The sequence below is a fragment of the Lolium perenne genome, chromosome 2 (genome assembly GCF_019359855.2).
Source record: "Lolium perenne isolate Kyuss_39 chromosome 2, Kyuss_2.0, whole genome shotgun sequence".
Taxonomy (NCBI): domain Eukaryota; kingdom Viridiplantae; phylum Streptophyta; class Magnoliopsida; order Poales; family Poaceae; genus Lolium; species Lolium perenne.
Window position 1 is genome coordinate 192799886 of NC_067245.2, and position 20976 is coordinate 192820861.

Consider the following 20976-nt stretch of genomic DNA (forward strand, 5'->3'; position numbering starts at 1 on the left):
AAAAAAAAAATCACTTTGGAGGGAGCAATATGTTGTAGTAGTAAACCGACGATACAGAGTCCCGTTAAATTAGCACGTGGCATTAGTATCGCCTAATGCAATATATAGTGCATTTCAAGCTTTCTTGTTTTGTCGTGTAGAGACACGTAGGTCGAATTTTTCGCCCAAGTAAACAGCCAGCATCATATGGCGTTCTATCAAAACTCTCTTTCTACGCATTCTGCATGTTCTTGAAAGAAAAAGATAAGTTCATAACACTTGGCGAGACGAAAATTCAAGCATGCACGCAAGCCATAGTAATAGGTACTGACTTGTGCGGTACGTGATCAAAAGACTCGCGTTGCAGATCAGCTCGATCCATGGCACACTACATTCCCCTATGCGCCACGTCCCCCTCATGAAATTTTCAATTGACCACGCTCCATTGACTTGCCCTTACTCTATCTTATCTCACCATCAGACTAAATCATCGTACCGATCCCATCCTTAATAATAGGAGAAGAGTCGCACGTATGCTTGCTTCACACGGCCGCATGCAGGACGACCCCCGGCTGCTGCCTATAAAAGCACAGGCTCGTAGCATTCGAATCCATGCACAGCACAAACACTGCAAGCAACAAAAGCAAACACCAGGGAGAAGAAGAAGAACATCATGTCCTCCAACGGCATGGGGTCCCGCCTGGCCCTGGTCATCGTCTGCTCCGTCCTCCTCTCGTTGATCGGCACGTCGGCGGCGACGGGGAAAACCGGCCGGATCACGGTGTACTGGGGCCAGACCTCCAACGAGGGGTCACTCCGCAAGGCCTGCGAGAGCAAGCTCTACTCCACCGTCATCCTCTCCTTCCTCAACAACTTCGGCAGCGGCAAGTACGGGCTCAACCTCGCCGGCCACTCCTGGGCCGCCGTTGGGCCGGACGTCAAGTACTGCCAGTCCAAGAAGGTCCTCGTCCTGCTCGCCATTGGCGGCGGCATCGGCAAGTACTCCCTCGCATCTAAGGCCGACGCCAAGGCCGTCGCCAAGCACCTCTGGGACTACTACCTCGGGGGCAAATCCCGCTCCCGACCGTTCGGCACCGCCGTGCTGGACGGCGTCGACTTCGACATCGAGCTCGGGAGCCGCGCCCACTACGACGACCTCGCCAGGTACCTCAAGGGATACAGCAAGAAGGTGTTCGTCACGGCGGCGCCGCAGTGCCCGTTCCCGGACAGGATGCTGGGGCAGGCGCTCCGGACGGGGCTCTTCGACCGGGTTCACGTCCAGTTCTACAACAACCCCGTCTGCAGCTACAGGGCCAGCAACGTGGCGGGGTTCAAGGCAGCGTGGAGCAAGTGGACGAGGAGCCTGCCGCGGAGCTCCGTCTACCTCGGCCTGCCGGCGGCACGGGGGGCGGCGGGCAGCGGCTACGTGGACCCGACAACGCTGGTGAACAAGGTGCTGCCCATCGTGAGGCGGTCCAGGAACTATGGAGGGATCATGCTGTGGAGCAGGTACTACGACATCCAGACCGGGTACAGCAAGCGCGTCAAGAGTGCCGTCTGATCGATGTTCCAGTTCCAGTGATCGATTATGAAGAACGGAGTCCCCTACGTGGAGTGCCCTTGCATGCTGTAACCATGCATACACAGTTGATGTGATTACGTATAGCTTTTATATGGTGGGAAGTTGTATGTGTGTAGCTACTCTTAAGTATATGTATGTGTATGAATATTGTGGAATAAAGGGGCATCTAATTTATGTGTTTATATGTGTAACTGTCTGATTGACACAAAGAAACATCCGCTATAGTGCAGCTATAACTTTTGGGACAGCCTTCTACGACGCTAAGCATGTTTCTTCCGCGTCCATTAAAGCGTCGCTAATTACCTCTAAAGAGTGTAGCTGCTAGAGGAGCTATAGCGCCGGAAAAAGTTGCCCCGCCATACATAAATTTAAATTCTAATGCACTGAGCTTTTGATGCATAGTCAATTGCTCCCAGCAGTGACCTAACCATTCCTCTCGTCTTCTCTCGGCAACGAGCAAAGAATTGAATCGTAATACAACTAGAGTCGGCACCGTCGTCGCGGCTGACACTCCCGCCGGTCGTGTTTTGCCGAGTTGTGGTGGGAAAGTTTGGCAAATACTACTTGAGAGAGCCAACTGAGAAAGAGACTGCAAGGATCATGGCACAAAATGCTGCCAGAGGATTTCCTGGAATGCTTGGAAGCATCGATTGCATGCACTCGTCATGGAAGAACTGCCCGTTTGCTTGGCAAGGTATATACAAAGGGCGTCATGGATATTGCAGTGTGGTGCTTGAAGCTGTGGCAGATTATGACCTGTGGATTTGGCATTCTTTTTTTTTACATGGTGGGATCACACAATAACATCAACGTGTTGCAGCAGTCTCCGGTGTTCAGTAGACTAGTGGAAGGGCATGCTCCACCATGCAACTATGAGGTCAATGGCCACCAATATACCAAAGGCTATTATCTAGCCGATGGTATATATCCAAAATGGGCCACTTTTGTCAAAACAATCTCGAATCCATCAGGTCTCAAGAATTCCCAATTTGCTACGCGACAAGAGGCTTGCAGGAAGGATGTCGAGCGGGCATTTGGTGTGCTTCAAGCACAATTTTCTATTGTCCGGTACCCTGCTCTAAGCTGGTCTCACGACCAAATGTGGGAGGAGATGCAGGCTTATGTGATCATGCACAACATGGTCATCGAGGATGACCGCAAGAATCATGCCAGGACACAAGTTTGTCCCTATTAGTGTGAGGGCCCTCTTGCGAAGGTTGATCATGAGTTGCCTACAGATTTTGCTGATTTTCTCGCCATGCACGCAGAGATCCGTGACAGCAATGTTCATGATCAACTTCAAGCTGATCTCGTTGAGCATTTGTGGAGGATCAAAGAAAATGTCGCGGCACCTTGATCTAGCCATATTTTACATTTGTTTAGTTGTTTTATTGTTTGTTGTATTTTAATTTGAAAACTATCTCCGCAAACATATTTATTCCTATGATAAATAATTATGTCTTAAAAAAGCTTTAAAAAATATTTGGGGCGGCGTTTGGGGGACGCGGCTGGGGAGCGACGTCCTCCAAACGCGGCACGAATAAAACACGTCCCCCAAACATTCAATCCGGCGCGGTTTGAGAGACGCTTTGGGGGATGCGACTGGAGATACTCTAAGATTGGGAAGAATTAAGGCCGTCCTAGCTACCACTTGAGGCTGTAAGAGCATCTCTAGCAGAGCCCGTAAACCACGTCGGAACCTTATTTTTTCGGTCGATTTACGAGTTCGGGTTGAAAGTGGCGCAAAACAGATACTGAACTCGCCGTTCGGTCCGAAAAACTTTTTCAGGGGCCCGAATTTTTTTAGACTCGATCCCTACTAATGCAGACCAAAGAGTGGTTTACAGGGCGAAAACTAAATGGACTTCTCCAGTGCCGCCGTCCGTACAATCACCTCAAGCCGCCGCACGGCCAACAACAGTAGCTAGCAGCTGCATCGCACGCGGCCAAGAGCTGCTAGCACATACGCGTGCGGCCAAGAGCTGCAGCAAGCAGCAACAATCAATCCAAAGCTAGCATCAATTTCATCCGTGGAGCAAGGCGGAGCGGCAGAAGCAATCACGGCCGTGTCTGGCCGCGTCCGGCCGGGCCGGCCGGACCTACGCCGCATCAAGCCGACGCGACCGTACTCGTCTGATTCCAAGCTCGTGGTTGTAGCTGGGAGCGCGGCCGCCGGCGCGCGGGGAGATCTAGGCAGCGGCCGGACAGTTCTCGTGAAGAAGATGATGATTTTTCGAATATTTCGTTTTTCGGTTTTAGTTTACGGGCTCTGTTCTGCGCCCGTAAACACGTTTTCGGAAGACTGAACTCGAGTTTTTCGGTTTGCACTTTTACAAACTTTGTTAGAGATGTTCTAAGCCAGCGGGATTTGCATGGCCATCCCTGGGATGTTTGGGGCCCGGTGCAAGAGAAAAAATATCGCTCTTCTACACAAATAGTTATCTAGCTTTTTATATATATTTCAGTAGCAACTTACTCAACATATTTTCTTTCAAAATATTCAATAGACATGTTAAATAACAGAAATTTCTCTAAATTTTTAATAGACACGTCACATACACAATTCTATCTAACTTTTCAATATGCAGGGTACTCAACATATTTTTCTTGTGTCCCTTTCATAATCACACATGTACTTTGACATGTAAGACAAGCCGAAACACAGACAGTACAATACAGACAGGAAATTAAACTGAAATAAAAGCACATCGATCATGAAAGAAAGGCTCTCGTTGCCGTTTGCTGCCTTAGGCTGGTCATATTGCATAGTAACTTAGGCTAGAATGTCATGCACATAACACTAATTTATATTACTATCTTCATAGTGCATAGTAACATTAAATTAGTATCATAGATAGATTCATTAATTAGTTTGTAGACTCATTATATCTTGAGATAATCGCATGGTTGGTCACAGAACTTACCATAGATGAGCACTTTAGTCACAAAACTTCAGAAGAGGAGTCCTCTAGTCACTCAGGATTGTTTTATGAGCAAACTGGTCACTCCCGTCATGACACCGTTAGCCAAGATGACGTGGCACGTTGACTAGGAAGTTGACTGGAGACGATGTGCTATTTTTGCGAAAACAACCCCGTCAAATCTAGAAAAAAAAGAGATAATCGCATGGTTGGTCACAAAACTTAGCAGAGATGAGCACTTTAGTCACAAAACTTCAGAAAAGGAGTCCGCTGGTCACTCGGAACTGTTTTATGAGCAAACTGGTCACTTTCTGTTAAGTCGTTGAGAGCATGTTGACCACATTAGGATCTCCTTTTTTGCAAAAAAAAAACACCCTAAACAATCAACATAGTCCTCTTAATCTCACGTCTCTCTGGTCGCTCAATTTGGGACCAGAGAGACGTGAGATTAAGAGGACTATGTTGATTGTTTAGGGTTTTTTTTGCAAAAAAGGACATCCTAACGTGGTTAACAGGCTCTCAACGTGCTACTTAACAGAAAGTGACCAGTTTGCTCATAAAACAATCACGAGTGACCAACGGACTCCTCTTCTGAAGTTTTGTTACTAAAGTGCTCATCTCTGGTAAGTCTTGTGACCAACCATGCAATTATTTTATTTTATTTTGGATTCAACGGGGTTGTTTTCACAAAAATAGCACATCATCTCCAGTCAACTTCCTAGTCAACGTGCCACGTCATCTTGGCTAACGGTGTCATGACGGGAGTGACCAGTTTGCTCATAAAACAATCCAGAGTGACTAGCGGGCTCCTCTTCTGAAGTTTGTGACTAAAGTGATCATCTCTGGTAAGTTTTGTGACCAACCATGCGATTATCTCTTATATCTTAAAAAGTGTGATGTTATTGCCACACTAGCTAGACAATGGGGGTATCACCCACCGGCATGGGGGCGCGTCTTGAAGACAATCCTGGTGAGAAACTGTCTATGCAAGCATTTCTCAATTATCAGTTCAAACTTTTGGTTTAATTGGCTAGTGCATCAATCTTTCACCTTGGAGGTGTGGTGGACTGCGGCCTCTCGCCGACGAGATTCGTTTAGTTTGTTTTCAGTCTCTTCTTTAGGATGGTGAAGCGGCGGCTACTTTCTGAAGTTAAAATAAGGTCCTCCCCGTCCTATCCTCGCTCTGCTGGTGCACCTAGCATCGGTGGAGGGAGCGTGGAGTTGTGTGCGCGGCGAATCTCCCATGGTCCGATCGTCTTTCGTGTTCGATTGTGTGGTTTCAGATCAGTCTCTTCCGATCTACGGTTGTCATCATTGGTGATGGTTGCTGCTCTGGTGCGTTGGTCCTTTGGAGCCTTAACACGACGACTTCTCGTCTGTCTACTACAACAAGCTCTACTACGACAATTTTGGCCTGATTTCGGTGATGGAGACTGAAGAGGCGAGGACAGCGACGCGCTTTTGGCTCGCGCTAGTGTCTTCAGCCATCGCTAGGTGGTCCAGTGACCTATTTGTATTTTTTTATTACGTTTGGACATCTTTGTATTGATGTTAATGATTATTAATAGACCGTTGGAATTTTCGCAAAAAAAATTAACTATACAACTAGGCTAGCACTACTAGGAAAAGGTCTACCCGTAAGGACTACTAGGAAAAGGTCTAGCCGTAAGATGGGTGTTAGTGGTGCACCATGAAAGCAATGCGCCACTACTACTTAGCAGTGGCGCACCAGAAAGTCGTGGGCCACTGTTACAAATGTAGTAGTGGCGCACCTCTTCTACGGTGCGCCATCACTAAAGGTCGGCCAGATCTCATCCCTCCCCTAAACTTCGCAGTGGCGCAGCTCTTACTGGTGCGCCACTGCTATCTCTTACTGGTGCGCCACTGCTATGGGAGATAGCAGTGGCGCACCAATAAGAGGTGCTCCACTGGTAAGCTTGGGAAGGTGTAGGCCTCATTCATCATAGTTATCGGACATACCAATAGCGCACTATAAGATTATGCGGCACTAGTGTGTTAGATATGTGTAGCGCATGGTTAGATGCAGTGTGCCACTCACCATGGTCCTTGCTTTTCTTCTGTCCAATAATTCAGCCGTCATGTGCGCAAGGTCTCCTCTCTCCAATAATTAAGTCACATTGCTCCATTACGAGCCATGTGCGCGGCCTGTAGAGAGAAAGAGCCCCTTCTTTCTTTCTTCACGAGCAGGACCAACCCTCCCACCGACAGCCAACCCTCCCACCCAGACCGACCCTCCCCACCGACAGACGCCAGCCGGCAAACCTCGCTGCTCCTCCGCCCCTCAAGCCGCGCCGCCGGTCGGGCCTGCCTGAGCCTCCGCGCATCTTCGCCCCTCCATCCCCACTGTCTCTCCATGGCGGCGGCCGAGCTCACCGCGCGTGCACTCGTGGCCTTCGCCGCCACGGAGACGCTCGTCGCCGCCTCCCACCGGCGTGACACCGCCGCGCTGCTCCCCCCCCCCCCCCCGTCGCAGACGAGCAGGAGCAGAACCAGAGCGCTCGCCACGGCCGCCGCCGCCGAGTCCAGCGCGCTCACCACGGCAGCCGTCTTCTAGTCCAGCGCGCTCACCACGGCCACCGTCTTCGAGTCCAGCGCGCTCGCCACTGCCGCCGCCACCGAGTCCAGCGCGCCGCCGAGTCCAGCACGCTCACCGTCGACCTGCCATACTGGCCACCGCGCTCGCCTACGTCTGCGACGAGGAGCTCCTCCACGAGCAGGACCAGAGGAGCTAAGCGGCATCTGCCGGAGGAGCTCCGCCATGAGCAGGACCACTGAGCGGCATCCAGCGGTGGAGCTCCTCCATGGATTTGATTGCTTTTTAGAAAAAGATTTAGGGTCCTTGTTGTAAAGTTTAGGAAATTTTGGTGAATTTTTTATTTGGGCCCTGTAATAGTTGTAATAGTTCTGATTTATAATAACATAAAAGTGGCTTTTTTATTAATGGTTCAACATCCAGATCTAGCACCTGCAACACCGTCTGCCACCTAGGCCCACGTTGACCTTTTAAATCTAGGCAGTCAGTGGCGTACACACAACTGGACTAGTGGCGCACCTTGTCAGATTCAACACATGTGCTAAAGATACTAGTGCGCATCCCTACAAGGCATTAGTGGCGCTCCTGTGTACTCTTAGCAGTGGCGCACAAGGTGGTGCGCCACTACTATTTGGCTTACTAGTGGCGCATCACTGGTGCGCCACTGCTAACAGTTAGCAATGGCGTGATAATAGTAGCGCACCCGGTGCGCTACTGATAGCCAATAGTGGTGCGCCACTGATTAGCTGTTTTCTAGTAGTGCTAGTATCATAGCTAGTATCATGTCTCACAAAAATGCTGATGTGACAGCTAATTAAGGAGGAGAGAGGAGATTAGAGTAACATAGCTAGATACTGTTGTCGAGGGTACTTCTCGCCAATGCCCTCCGGTAGGGGCTTAGGGTTGATGGAATCCTGTAGGCTGACACGAGACATCGGTTCACAGACAAGCGGGGAGAGCAATTTACCCAGGTTCAGGGCCCTCGATGAGGTAAAACCCTTACGTCCTGCCTGTCTGTTCTTTGATTATGGAGACAATGGGTTACAATGGGATGCCGAATAGTTCGGCTGAGATCTAGTCGAGATTGCTATTGCTAGGGTTACCTAGCTCTAAGCTTTTTCCTGGCTAAGGTTGCTAAGATTGATCGTGTCCCTCGGCAGCCCCTCTCCTGGCCTTTATATAGGAGGTCAGGTCTCAAGAGATCTAACCGAATACGACTAGATTTACAGTAGTTTAGACCCAATCTTTCCTTGTTTGTTCACCTCCTTGTCTTGCCCGTCAAGGAATCTTCTGGTACGCCGTCCTAGCGGCCCATCACGCCTTCAGGTATCTTCATGGGCCTCCAATTAGTCAATACCGGATAGGGCAACGCTGGTTACTCGAAGGGTAATGCCCACGTCAGTAGCCCCCGAGTGTCTAGCCGAAGATGATTCGGGTAGAGACTTAATGCATGTCTTCTCCTGATATTCTTCTCCTTCATTGTCCTTGTTCATCTTGAATCTGCTTCACCTTCTTTTATCGGGTGCGCGTCAGCGCTCCCGATGGGAGTAGCCCCCGAGTCTAGGTACGGATGCTTGCAATCCGTGCGTAGACTCAAGTTGTTCTACTCGAATACTCTCCTCTGCCGAATTTTTCGCAGATCTTCATAGGTCAGCCGATATACTTTCTTTACGCAAAGGATAATGAGTAGCGTGCCCAACTTTTATTGGTTAACTGCCGATGGCAAAACAACGTTACCCTACACAGAATCAAGTCCCCGGGCATGATCCTGGAGTGCAAAAAAAACTTTTAACGGGTGTGCACCACGTCCTCCCTATGGGAGTAATTATCGAGTCTGGGTACAGACTCAAACCTTCTTCCTTCGACTGCTTATTCTGTCGAGTCTTCTTTTATCGGGTGCGCGTCAGTGCTCCCGATGGGAGTAGCCCCCGAGTCTAGGTTCGGATGCTTGTAATCCGTGCGTAGACTCAAGTCCTTTATTCGATGACTTTTCATGTTTCCTTCGAATGCTTCTAGTTTTTTTTTATGACGTCATTGTTGACGTGTAACTGCTGCGGGCTGATTTGACGGGTCCTGACCTGACGGGCTTGCCCTAGCTCTGTGCAATCAGTTTTTTAGGGCTTGACCACTACACGCGTAACGATCGAGGTGGCTCCTCGATTCTCGCACAATCGTGGACGTAGTGGGCCGCCGGTTCCTCCCCTTCCTCAAGCGCCACGTGCTTACTTAACTCTCAACTTCTCCTCAAAATCTCCAAAGGGCGAAAAATTCCTAATCTTCTCCACGGTTCCCGCAGTATCTCCTCATTCTTCCCCTTCTTCCTTCCTTCGCTATTGCCGCGCCGCCACCACAGCTTTTCCAATCTTCCTCAGATCCCACAATGGTGAAGAAGAAGAATCCTGCCGCCGCCGCTAGCTCCACCAGCGGAGGTGCCGCCGTCAAGTCCTCCTCTTCTCTTCTGAAGGGGAGCGCTTCGAGCGCCCCTCCCCCAGCTCCGGCGCCGCCAGCGCCGCCAAGCTCAATGGTCAAACCCGGGGACTGGGTAGCATCAACCGCCACCAAGCGTGACGAGAAGAGGTCCCGAAGCCTAGGATTGATATCCTCCGATGCGGGAGATGTGATCCTTCCAGGTGCGATTTCTCGGCCTGATCCTCCCGCTGGATTTACTGTGATGTTCTTATCTTTCCTTCAACGAGGCCTTTCGCTCCCCTCTCATGGATTCCTCCTCCATCTCTTGCGGACGTTGCGATGGTGATGCATTAGAAGGTGCACTAGTTCTCCGGTGAGCGGCATTGCGGTGGTGATGCTTCTAGATGACAAGGAGTGGGTGGCAGGGGATCGCATAGGAGGCGCTTCGCCAAAGGTGTCTCACAGATGGTGTCCTGGATGCATGGGTTGGTGACCGTGCGCAGTCCAAGGTACTGGTTATGGTGCGAAGGTTTTCACGGGTAAAAGCTCATCACTCTGGCATGCGCCACGGCCATTCATGCAGGTGCGTTGACCCTCTTGGGGGTGTTGTTATGGTAAACTTCCCAGTGTTAGGGCTCTGAGTGAAAATATTTCACCGCCTCCGTCTCGACGACGGTGGCAGGTTGCGGCGTTACCCTCCTAGGTCATGTTGTCGTTGTGCTTCGGTACCCGTGCCCTCGTCCCAATGCCATCGGTGGGTAAGTTAGGGCCCTGTCTTGAGGGACTTTCGGTACTTGCGTGGGGTGTTCTCGATGGTTTCCTATCTTATACATGTGACTGCGTCTTCACTCCATCGGTAGGATCAACGCTCCACATCCCGCAACGACAGGGCAGGCGGCCCTCTCTGGGAACATCTTGATGGGTGGGGTGTGACTACATCGGGTGGTTTCACAAGGAGGCATGGCAGCACCTCTAGTTAGTAGTCTCCGGGTGCTTTTTAGGGTTGTGGCTTCTCATGTATTTTTTGTTTATTTTTTTATCTTCTTTGTGAAACGATTTCCTCACAAATTTGTGTCGGTTCGGCCGTGTGCCATTATTTAAAAAGTGGGTGAGAGCCTGTTTCAATGAGGCATATGGCAATGATCATATTGCTAGTCTAGATCATGTGTTCTCCATAGTTAGCCCCTGAGAGGAAAGCCCAATGGACCGACCTTTGAACACAACGCAATATCGATCTTTAAACAGTCGAACCCTAAGAATCAGACGCGGCTTAAGCATAGAGGAGGAGGACCATGGAGGGCCTGCGTATCTCCAACACCACTTCTCCACCAAGATTCGTCTCGCCGCTGATGCCATCGACAACTACCACGGTGCCGGTGGCTCTTGCTCGTTTTCTGTTCATGGTGGGGTGGTGGCCCTCCGGGTGGTGGACCTACACATGATTATAGCGGTCTGCAGCAGCATATGTCCCCTGTTTCTCACCTCTGACGCTTCCCATGTACGACCATCTGAAAAGCGAAGAATGCTTGGAGCATAGGCGCGCAAATGCGGCAAGGTTGTGGGCTTGGGTTTCGGCCTCCCTTTGGAGGCTCACCACAACATTTCCCTAGGCTATAGGCCCGCTAGTGCACTACGATTCGGCCCTTGAAATAAGTACAATTACAAAAAATATTCAAATTTCAACAAAAAAAGATCATAAATTTTTTTAAATTTTTTAAATTGTTTACTTCTAAAAATGTTTGCAGTTTCAAAGAACACAATTTTTGAAAAAAAAAATTAAAAGAAGCAACAAAAGAGCGAAAAGGAAAAAAGAAAAAAAGAGAAAAGAAATGGGCACAGGGCCGACTCAATATACCATCCTAGGGTGTTTGACGGTCATATACACCAACTAGGTTGTCATATAGGCCTAGGAGTCGTCGCACACACGCAAGCCCATGATCCTCACCGCCTGGTCGTGTTCTTCCTCGCGACCGACAATTCCTATTTGATGCTCGGAGCGTCAAATAGAACCATGACACCTGAAGGGAGCTTCTATGGTGGGGCATCCCATGAAGGCTCCTTAATCTCTTGTGTTATTTCATTTATTTTTATTTCTTTCTTTATTTTTCCTTTTCATTCTTTATTTTTAGTCATGTTTTCTATTTATATTATTTTTATTTTTTTACTTTCACTTTTTGAATCATGTGATTTTTTATTGGGTGTAAACTTCATAATGTTCAGAACCGAGAACAACTATTTTGTACCGACAACCAACCTGATGTTTGATGGCTAGGAGGGTGGTCTCCCAGCCCACATGAGTTTAAACTTTAGGTTTAACACACACGTGTCTCATAAAGTCGACATATTTTTTTAGTGGGGGTATGGAGTCGTACATGCCATCATAGCGATGAGTGTATGCATGTATATGTGAACGTCTGTATTTGTACTGTTTTTCTCAAAAAAAATAAAAATATGTGAATTTTTCTAAACCTGTGAACATTTTCCTAAATCTCGTGAAATGCCATTTTTGGGCCAGCTGAGCATGTTTTGAGTGGTGAACATTTTCACGAATCTTGTGAAAGTTACATTTTTAACCCCGTGAACTTTTTTCAAACCTCGGAAACATTTTCTAACCCGTGAAAAAAATGAATCTTCTTGAATATATGGTTTTGGGGCTATGAACATTTTCTCTAGGAACAATGATTATTTCACAACGTGAACAGTTTTATAATATAATAAATTAAATATAAAATAAAAAAAGAATGAGAAATAAATATTTACCAGCGTTGATAACACCACCATGTGAAATATTTACCAACACTGATAACATCAAGGTTATATTACCAGCTAATTAATTATGAAATATAGTTCTGCAATGTATAATTATTTTTTAAGCTACATATTCTCAAAAAGAGTGATGATCCAAAAAAATATCACTTTGGAGGGAGCAATATGTTGTAGTAGTAAACCGACGATACAGAGTCCCGTTAAATTAGCACGTGGCATTAGTATCGCCTAATGCAATATATAGTGCATTTCTAGCTTTCTTGTTTTGTCGTGTAGAGACACGTAGGTCGAATTTTTCGCCCAAGTAAACAGCCAGCATTATATGGCGTTCTATCAAAACTCTCTTTCTACGCATTCTGCATGTTCTTGAAAGAAAAAGATAAGTTCATAACACTTGGCGAGACGAAAATTCAAGCATGCACGCAAGCCATAGTAATAGGTACTGACTTGTGCGGTACGTGATCAAAAGACTCGCGTTGCAGATCAGCTCGATCCATGGCACACTACATTCCCCTATGCGCCACGTCCCCCTCATGAAATTTTCAATTGACCACGCTCCATTGACTTGCCCTTACTCTATCTTATCTCACCATCAGACTAAATCATCGTACCGATCCCATCCTTAATAACAGGAGAACAGTCGCACGTATGCTTGCTTCACACGGCCGCAGGACGACCCCCGGCTGCTGCCTATAAAAGCACAGGCTCATAGCATTCGAATCCATGCACAGCACAAACAAAGCAAGCACCAGGGAGAAGAAGAACATCATGTCCTCCAACGGCATGGGGTCCCGCCTGGCCCTGGTCATCGTCTGCTCCGTCCTCCTCTCGTTGATCGGCACGTCGGCGGCGACGGGGAAGACCGGCCGGATCACGGTGTACTGGGGCCAGACCTCCAACGAGGGGTCACTCCGCAAGGCCTGCGAGAGCAAGCTCTACTCCACCGTCATCCTCTCCTTCCTCAACAACTTCGGCAGCGGCAAGTACGGACTCAACCTCGCTGGCCACTCCTGGGCCGCCGTTGGGCCGGACGTCAAGTACTGCCAGTCCAAGAAGGTCCTCGTCCTGCTCGCCATTGGCGGCGGCATCGGCAAGTACTCCCTCGCATCTAAGGCCGACGCCAAGGCCGTCGCCAAGCACCTCTGGGACTACTACCTCGGGGGCAAATCCCGCTCCCGGCCGTTCGGCACCGCCGTGCTGGACGGCGTCGACTTCGACATCGAGCTCGGGAGCCGCGCCCACTACGACGACCTCGCCAGGTACCTCAAGGGATACAGCAAGAAGGTGTTCGTCACGGCGGCGCCGCAGTGCCCGTTCCCGGACAGGATGCTGGGGCAGGCGCTCCGGACGGGGCTCTTCGACCGGGTTCACGTCCAGTTCTACAACAACCCCGTCTGCAGCTACAGGGCCAGCAACGTGGCGGGGTTCAAGGCAGCGTGGAGCAAGTGGACGAGGAGCCTGCCGCGGAGCTCCGTCTACCTCGGCCTGCCGGCGGCACGGGGGGCGGCGGGCAGCGGCTACGTGGACCCGACAACGCTGGTGAACAAGGTGCTGCCCATCGTGAGGCGGTCCAGGAACTATGGAGGGATCATGCTGTGGAGCAGGTACTACGACATCCAGACCGGGTACAGCAAGCGCGTCAAGAGCAATGGCGGAGCTGGTACACAAGAGTTGGGTTCAGATGAACCCAACAAATTTCAGGGAACCTTCACTAATTTAATCTCTCACGTAGCTTATTAATACAAGATCATGCATAACTAGCATAGCTGACCCCAATGATATTTACCTCTAGCTTCGCCCCTGGTCAAGAGTGCCGTCTGATCGATGTTCCAGTTCCAGTGATCGATTATGAAGAACGAGTCCCCTACGTGGAGTGCCCTTGCATGCTGTCAGCATGCATACACCGCTGATGTGATTACGTATAGCTTTTATGTGGTGGGAAGTTGTATGTGTATAGCTACTCTTAAGTATATGTATGTGTATGAATATTGTGGAATAAAGGGGCATCTAGCTAACTTATGTGTTTATATGTGTAACTGTCTGATTGACCCAAAGAAACATCCGTTATAGTGCAGCTATAACTTTTGGGACAGCCTTCTACGACGCTAAGCATGTTTCTTCCGCGTCCATTAATCTTTACCTACTAATAAAGGAAGGAAGGTTTCTCCCCAAAATTTTTGTCCGTTTTTTTATTTACCCCTGACTCTCGATCAAAATTACAAGGTTTTGCCGCCGCTAAGTTACATAGTCCCCCGATGAGGCGATGTCCCAGAAACGGAACCTAGGGTTCCTTCTCTGGCGCACCCACTCGATCCTCGGTAGCGGCTCGATCGCACGCGGCGGCTGCTGCCTCCCTCCCCCGATGGGAGGAACGGGACGCCTCGCCTCCTAAACCCTCGCCGCCGACCACGACGTCTTCGCTTGCCTGGTGCGGATTCTCGTGCCCTCTGCCCCAACCCACGCGCAGCAGCTCCGAGCCTGCAACTCCCCAAGTTCTCTTCTCTTCTGCAACGACAGAGGCAAGCGATTCATCCCGATGGAGAGCGGAGGAAGCCGGGGGCAGCGCTGGTGGGGCACCACATGGATTCGCATGATGCAGGACAGTACGGGGGCGCTGCCAGATCCACTGGATGTAGGGGAGGGCGGATTGCCGCCGGAATTCACGTGGTGCAGGATCTGGTGGCGCGCCGTCAGTCGCCAGGATTGGCAGTGGGATGGCGGCAAGTCGAGGGGATGGAGGCTGGGGGTCGGGAGGGACTACTGGTGTTGGTCGCCATTGTCCAAGGCTATTGGTCTTGGTCGCCTTCGTTCGCGTCGTGAAGTGCGCGACCCTCGCGAGCGTTCATCTCGCGTCCGCTCATGCCTTTACCAAAGAATCGGTTTGACTGCAGTGCACGATTACTAAATTGGTGCATTCAGAATACCACCAATATATAGTTTCTTGCAATGCCAGCTAACAGTGCTACTGCTGATCTCCCACGGAAGATTTCTCCACCAAAAATGATTCACTCTTCTATGCCCCTTACTGTAAAGTACCATCAGAGCATCGTATCTCAATGTTCCTTATTTCTTTCATACTTGACCGCACAGAATTACTGTAAAATGCTCAAACACTCGAACTATTTGCTATGGAGGAATCTATAAGTGTTTTACAAACCCCTGCTTCCTGTTTGCAGCCCCGAACTGAGGAGTAGCAGGGACGAGCGCATCCTCGACGCTGCAGCGATTGATGCCGTGAAGGCGTACAGCAGGGACGAGCGCATCCTCGACGCTACAGCGATTGACGCCGTGAAGGCGTACACCGGCGTGGACTAGCAAGGCTGCTACGCATCAGATGGCGTTGAGGAATGATTCGAGCTCCTCCACATTGTCTCCGAGGAATATTGAAGATCTCAGGTGAATATGTTTGTCAACAAGTACTGATATGCTCTTTGGTTCATCCATGCTCGCTGTACTGCTTCTGTGAGGTCCTTTATGCAATGGGGCAAATTTGTGGAGTGGATTTTACTGAATGCTATTGATAGTCCAAATTATTTCTGTGAACACAATTCTTGTTAGCAGTCGGCAAGGGAAATTTCAAAATTTCTCATGTAAATTTGTTTGACTAAGTAAAAGATCTTATATATTGGTTCTTAATTTCTTCTTGCAAAACCAGGAGCGTGCACCTATGTCAGATTTGAGAGGGAAAGAAGCCCTCAGAGTACATTAATTCATCACTGAGTTCGGGAATTTGAATGTCACACATTATCGTGAAATTTAGATGTCATACATTATCATGGACTCGGCTGCGGTCAAGCCCAAGCGCACCCGTGCGGACCGGGAGCTCTGTCTAGGTGGTGATGCATGTGTCGCCCTCTCTTGTAACCAGGGGAGTGTCCATGGGTGTGTGTTGGAGGATGCATTGCCCCCTTCGGTGAACCGTGAATTAACACCATCACGGCACCGCCAGGCTTCTTGAGTCTGCTCCCGGCCATTTGACAAGCTAGGACGATATTACAGATTATGAAATTTGGTCCTCCAGTGATTTTATGCTTCACGGTTGTTTCTATGGCTTTGATTGTGGATAAATTTATATGATGTACTGATTTGCAATGCGGGAGCTTTTGTTGTCCAGTGATTGGTCTATCGTCTAATTGAAGCATATGGTGGCATATTTTGGCGTTGGTATTTCGGCATCTTCCTCGTTAACTGAATTGATCAATTATTCTATTGCTGCAAGAATTGATAATGCGGGCTGCGGATATGATTAGTCAGATTTCAGCTCCATAATAATGAACTAAACGGTGCATAGTGTGTTGGTCCCAGTGTACTTATTGGAAATGTCTGATCAAGTTGTTACTTTGAATGCTACGATTTTATTGCAGGCTTGGTTTATCATTATTAGGAGTTCCGCTTCATCACCTATAATATCAGAATTCCTCGGTTCCATGTTTCAAGGTGTCAACAAGCAGAGGTATTAACTGCTCTGGCAGATGATAATGCTTTAATGGAAGTACAAGTGTTCATTAGTGCAGCTCGGTTCATTGGATGCACATTGACACAATGATGCGAGAATGCGTTTCTTTCTTGGAATGGAAAATCTACATATACTTTGCAAAGGTAGGTGTGTATTCCAGCAAGAGATAGATCAACAGAGAAAATTTAGATTAGAATGGGTTGATTAGCTTTCTACTGTTAATCTTATAGCATTTGATGCTTGCTCTTGGGATTTTCTGAAGAACAATATGCAGTGGCAGAAGCATTCAGAAAAACCAGCTATATCCAGGGCCATCATAGAATCTTCAGGCTACATATTTTCTAACAGTATGGAGAGTTGTGGCAAGTGGAGTAGACAAGCTGATATTCACTGAAATTTCCCTGGAAACCCAATGTTTAGTAATGGTGGGGCGGAAAGGATTCATGCTAATTGGACTGGTCCCTTTGTTGTTTTTCAAGCATGGTTTTTGAGGTCTGAAGTTTTCTTTCCAAGATTGTACGAGTGGAATGACTAATGATAAAATTCAGCTGATGAAGGATGGTGTCACGTACTGACAGTTGCTGAGGCAGATAAGATAATTAAAAAAATAGGGTGTATGATATACAAATATCAGGCTTCAAAGTTGGAAACGAATTGTCAAATTGGGATGAAATGTACATTGTTTTACATTATACAAACTTACGTCTTTCTTGTTTACCAGATGTACACTTTGCTTGTTGGATTGTTGTCATAAGGTTTACTACCACGAAATATATGGAGGTCGATTGGATTATGAGATTGTAAATATTGCCTTATCCAATTCTGTAAGAGAGAAAAAGGCTCCCCTACAAGCTAGCCACCCTTATTGGCAGAGCTTGCTATGGTTGATCAATTAAGTGTATGGTGTGAGTTAATTAAAAAGCACGATTGGGACTAACCAATTAATGGATGCCTAACTTGGAGAAATGTCAACATGAAAGGTTTACGAGAGCGTTTAAATATTTGTTTCTCACAAACCCGGTGCAACGCACGGGCACTTTTACTAGTTACCTCTAAAGAGTGTAGCTGCTAGAGGAGCTATAGCGCCGGAAAAAGTTGCCCCGCCACACTAAAATTCCTAATGTACTGAGCTTTCGATGCATAGTCAATTGCTCCCAGCAGTGACCTAACCATTCCTCTCGTCTTCTCTCGGCAACTGGCAAAGAATTGAATTGTAATACAGCTAGAGTCGGCACCGTCGTTGCGGCTGACATACCCGCCGGTCGTTCCGCCGCAACCGCTTCGACGTCGCGTCCCTGAACGCGGCGTCAAATCCGCCCCACCTTCGCTCACACAAGGTGCTCGACAACTTGCTAGGTAGGCGCGATTGGCCGCTGTTCGTTGCGTCGTCTGCCTCGGCGCAATTTTAACCATTGATTTTGCTTTTAGACATGGATAGCGACGATGAGATGCTTGCCCTGCTGCTGGAGGACGAGCAAGCCTTCGATGACGACCTCAGGGAGCATTTGTTGATCATCGCGTCCCTCCAAGACATGGTTGATGCCGAAGCAGAGAAGAGGAAGAGGCCGCGCCGCGGAGTATCAAGGCCGGGGAGAAAGAAGTCCAAGCCCCGGCAGAGGATGGAGGGGCATACCATGCTGCACAACGACTACTTTGCAGATGGTGCAACACATGAAGACCATTTTCGGCGCTGGTACATGATAAGCAAGGGTCTGTTCATGAATATCCTCCACTACGTTCGAGAGTTCGACCCCTACTTCAAGCTCAAGCTCGACGCTGTAGGCATTGTCGGGTTCTCGTCGATTCAGAAGTGCACCGCCGCCATGAGGATGCTTGCATATGGAGCACCTGCCGATACGCAGGACGACTACCTTCGCATGAGTGAGTCTACTGCCATTGAGTGCATGTACAAATTTTGCCAAGTTGTGGTGGGAAAGTTTGGCAAATACTACTTGAGAGGGCCAACTGAGGAAGAGACTGCAAGGATCATGGCACAAAATGCTACCAGAGGATTTCCTGGAATGCTTGGAAGCATCGATTACATGCACTGGTCATGGAAGAACTGCCCGTTTGCTTGGCAAGGTATATACAAAGGGCGTCATGGATATTGCAGTGTGGTGCTTGAAGCTGTGGCAGATTATGACATGTGGATTTGGCATTCTTTTTTTGGCATGGTGGGATCACACAATAACATCAACGTGTTGCAGCAGTCTCTGGTGTTCAGCAGACTAGTGGAAGGGCATGCTCCACTATGCAACTATGAGGTCAATGGCCACCAATATACCAAAGGCTATTATCTAGCCGATGGTATATATCCAAAATGGGCCACTTTTGTCAAAACAATCTCGAGTCCATCAGGTCTCAAGAATTCCCACTTTGCTACGCGACAGGAGGCTTGCAGGAAGGATGTCGAGCGGGCATTTGGTGTGCTTCAAGCACAATTTGCCATTGTCCGGTACCCTGCTCTAAGTTGGTCTCACGACCAAATGTGGGAGGTGATGCAGGCTTATGTGATCATGCACAACATGGTCATCGAGAATGACCGCAAGAATCATGTCAGCACACATGTTGGTCCCTATGAGTGTGAGGGCCCTCTTGCGAAGGTTGATCATGAGTTGCCTACAGATTTTGCTGATTTCCTCGCCGTGCACGCAGAGATCCGTGACAACAATGTTCATGATCAATTTCAAGCTGACCTCGTTGAGCATTTGTGGAGGATCAAAGGAAATGCCGCGGCACCTTGATCTAGCCCTATTTTACATTTGTTTAGTTGTTTTACTGTTTGTTGTATTTTAATTTGAAAACTATCTCTGCAAACATATTTATTCCTATGATAAATGATTATGTCTTAAAAAAGCTTTAAAAAATATTTGGGGGTGACGTTTGGGGGACGCGGCTGGGGAGCGACGTCCCCCAAACGCGGCACGAACAAAACACGTCCCCCAAACGTTCAATCCGGCGCGGTTTGAGAGACGCTTTGAAGGACGCGACTGGAGAATTAAGGCCGTCCTAGCTACCACTTGAGGCTGTAAGAGCATCTCTAGCAGAGCCCGTAAACCACGCCGGAACCTTATTTTTCTGGCCGATTTACGGGGGCGGGTCGAAAGTGGCGCAGAACGGAGACTGAACTCGCCGTTCGGCCCAAAAAACTTTTTCAGGGGGCCGAAATTTTTTAGACTCGAACCCTACTAATACAGACCAAAGAGTGGTTAACAGGGCGAAAACTGAACGGACTTCTCCAACGCTGCCGTCCGTACAATCACCTCCAGCCGCCGATTTCTGGCTGCTTTGCTAAAATTGTGTGACGATGACCAAGCTCGTGGCTGCAGAGGAGACGTGCGGCGGGCGTACACAGTAGGCTATGGCGCGGCGTGGTGGCGGACAGGCCGCGCAGCGCGGCTGCATACGCGCGGCCAAGTGCAGCAGCTAGCAACTGCATCGCGCGCGACCAAGAGCTGCTAGCACATACGCGCGCGGCCAAGAGCTGCAGCAAGCAGCAAAAATCAATCCAAAGCAATCAATCCAAAGCTAGCATCAATTTCATCCGTGGAGCAAGGCGGAGCGGCAGCAGCAATCACGGCCGTGTCCGGCCGGACCTACGCCGCATCAAGCTGACGCGACCGTACTCGTCTGATTCCAAGCTCGTGGTTGTAGCTGGGAGCGCGGCCCCCCGCTTGCGCGGGGAGATCTAGGCAGCGGCCGGACAGTTCTCGTGAAGAAGATGATGATTGTTCGAATATTTCGTTTTTCGGTTTTAGTTTACGGACTCTGTTCTGCGCCAGCCGTTTTGCGATCCGTAAACACGTTTTCGGAAGACTGAACTCGAGTTTTTCGGTTTGCACTTTTACAAACTCTGTTAGAGATGTTCTAAGCCAGCGGGATTTGCATGGCCATCCCTGGGATGTTTGGGGTCCGGTGCAAGAGAAAAAATATGGCTCTTCTACACAAATAGTTATCTAGCTTTTTATATATATTTCAGTAGCAACTTACTCAACATATTTTCTTTCAAAATATTCAATAGACATGTTAAATAACAGAAATTTCTCTAAATTTTTAATAGACACGTCACATACACAATTCTATCTAACTTTTCAATAGGCAGGGTACTCGACATATTTTTCTTGTGTCCCTTTCATAATCACACATGCACTTTGACATGTAAGACAAGCCGAAACACAGACAGTACAATATAGACAGGAAATTAAACTGAAATAAAAGCACATCGATCATGAAAGAAAGGCTCGTTGCCGCTTGCTGGTCATATTGCATAGTAACTTAGGCTAGAATGTCATGCACATAACACTAATTT

At 48.6% G+C, this 20976-nt stretch overlaps 2 protein-coding genes and 1 long non-coding RNA gene across 3 annotated transcripts; all 3 read left to right on the forward strand.

Annotated features, from left to right (window-relative positions):
* Positions 1–597: 597 nt before the first annotated feature.
* Positions 598–14238, forward strand: LOC127334247 (hevamine-A-like). The gene is made up of 2 exons (XM_051360663.1): positions 598–1579; positions 14072–14238. Exon 1 carries the CDS (start codon positions 653–655, stop codon positions 1538–1540), a length of 888 nt encoding a protein of 295 aa, XP_051216623.1. The 5' UTR covers positions 598–652; the 3' UTR covers positions 1541–1579; positions 14072–14238.
* Positions 12940–14121, forward strand: LOC127329001 (hevamine-A). The gene is made up of 2 exons (XM_051355550.1): positions 12940–13881; positions 14004–14121. Exons 1-2 carry the CDS (start codon positions 12980–12982, stop codon positions 14119–14121), a joined length of 1020 nt encoding a protein of 339 aa, XP_051211510.1. The 5' UTR covers positions 12940–12979.
* A 164-nt stretch (positions 14239–14402) lies between the features above and the next one.
* LOC127334249 (uncharacterized) lies at positions 14403–17482 on the forward strand. The gene is made up of 2 exons (XR_007872024.1): positions 14403–15607; positions 15867–17482. It is a non-coding gene; the product is annotated as an uncharacterized lncRNA (long non-coding RNA).
* Positions 17483–20976: the final 3494 nt, after the last annotated feature.

Excerpts from the sequence above, each read along its gene's own strand:
- LOC127329001 (XM_051355550.1), top strand. The coding sequence starts at position 12,980 with ATGTCCTCCAACGGCATGGGGTCCCGCCTGGCCCTGGTCATCGTCTGC. Across the intron at positions 13,882-14,003 it reads GGCGGAGCTGGTACACAAGA|CTTCGCCCCTGGTCAAGAGT; the intron begins GTTGGGTTCAGA and ends ATTTACCTCTAG.
- LOC127334247 (XM_051360663.1), top strand. The coding sequence starts at position 653 with ATGTCCTCCAACGGCATGGGGTCCCGCCTGGCCCTGGTCATCGTCTGC.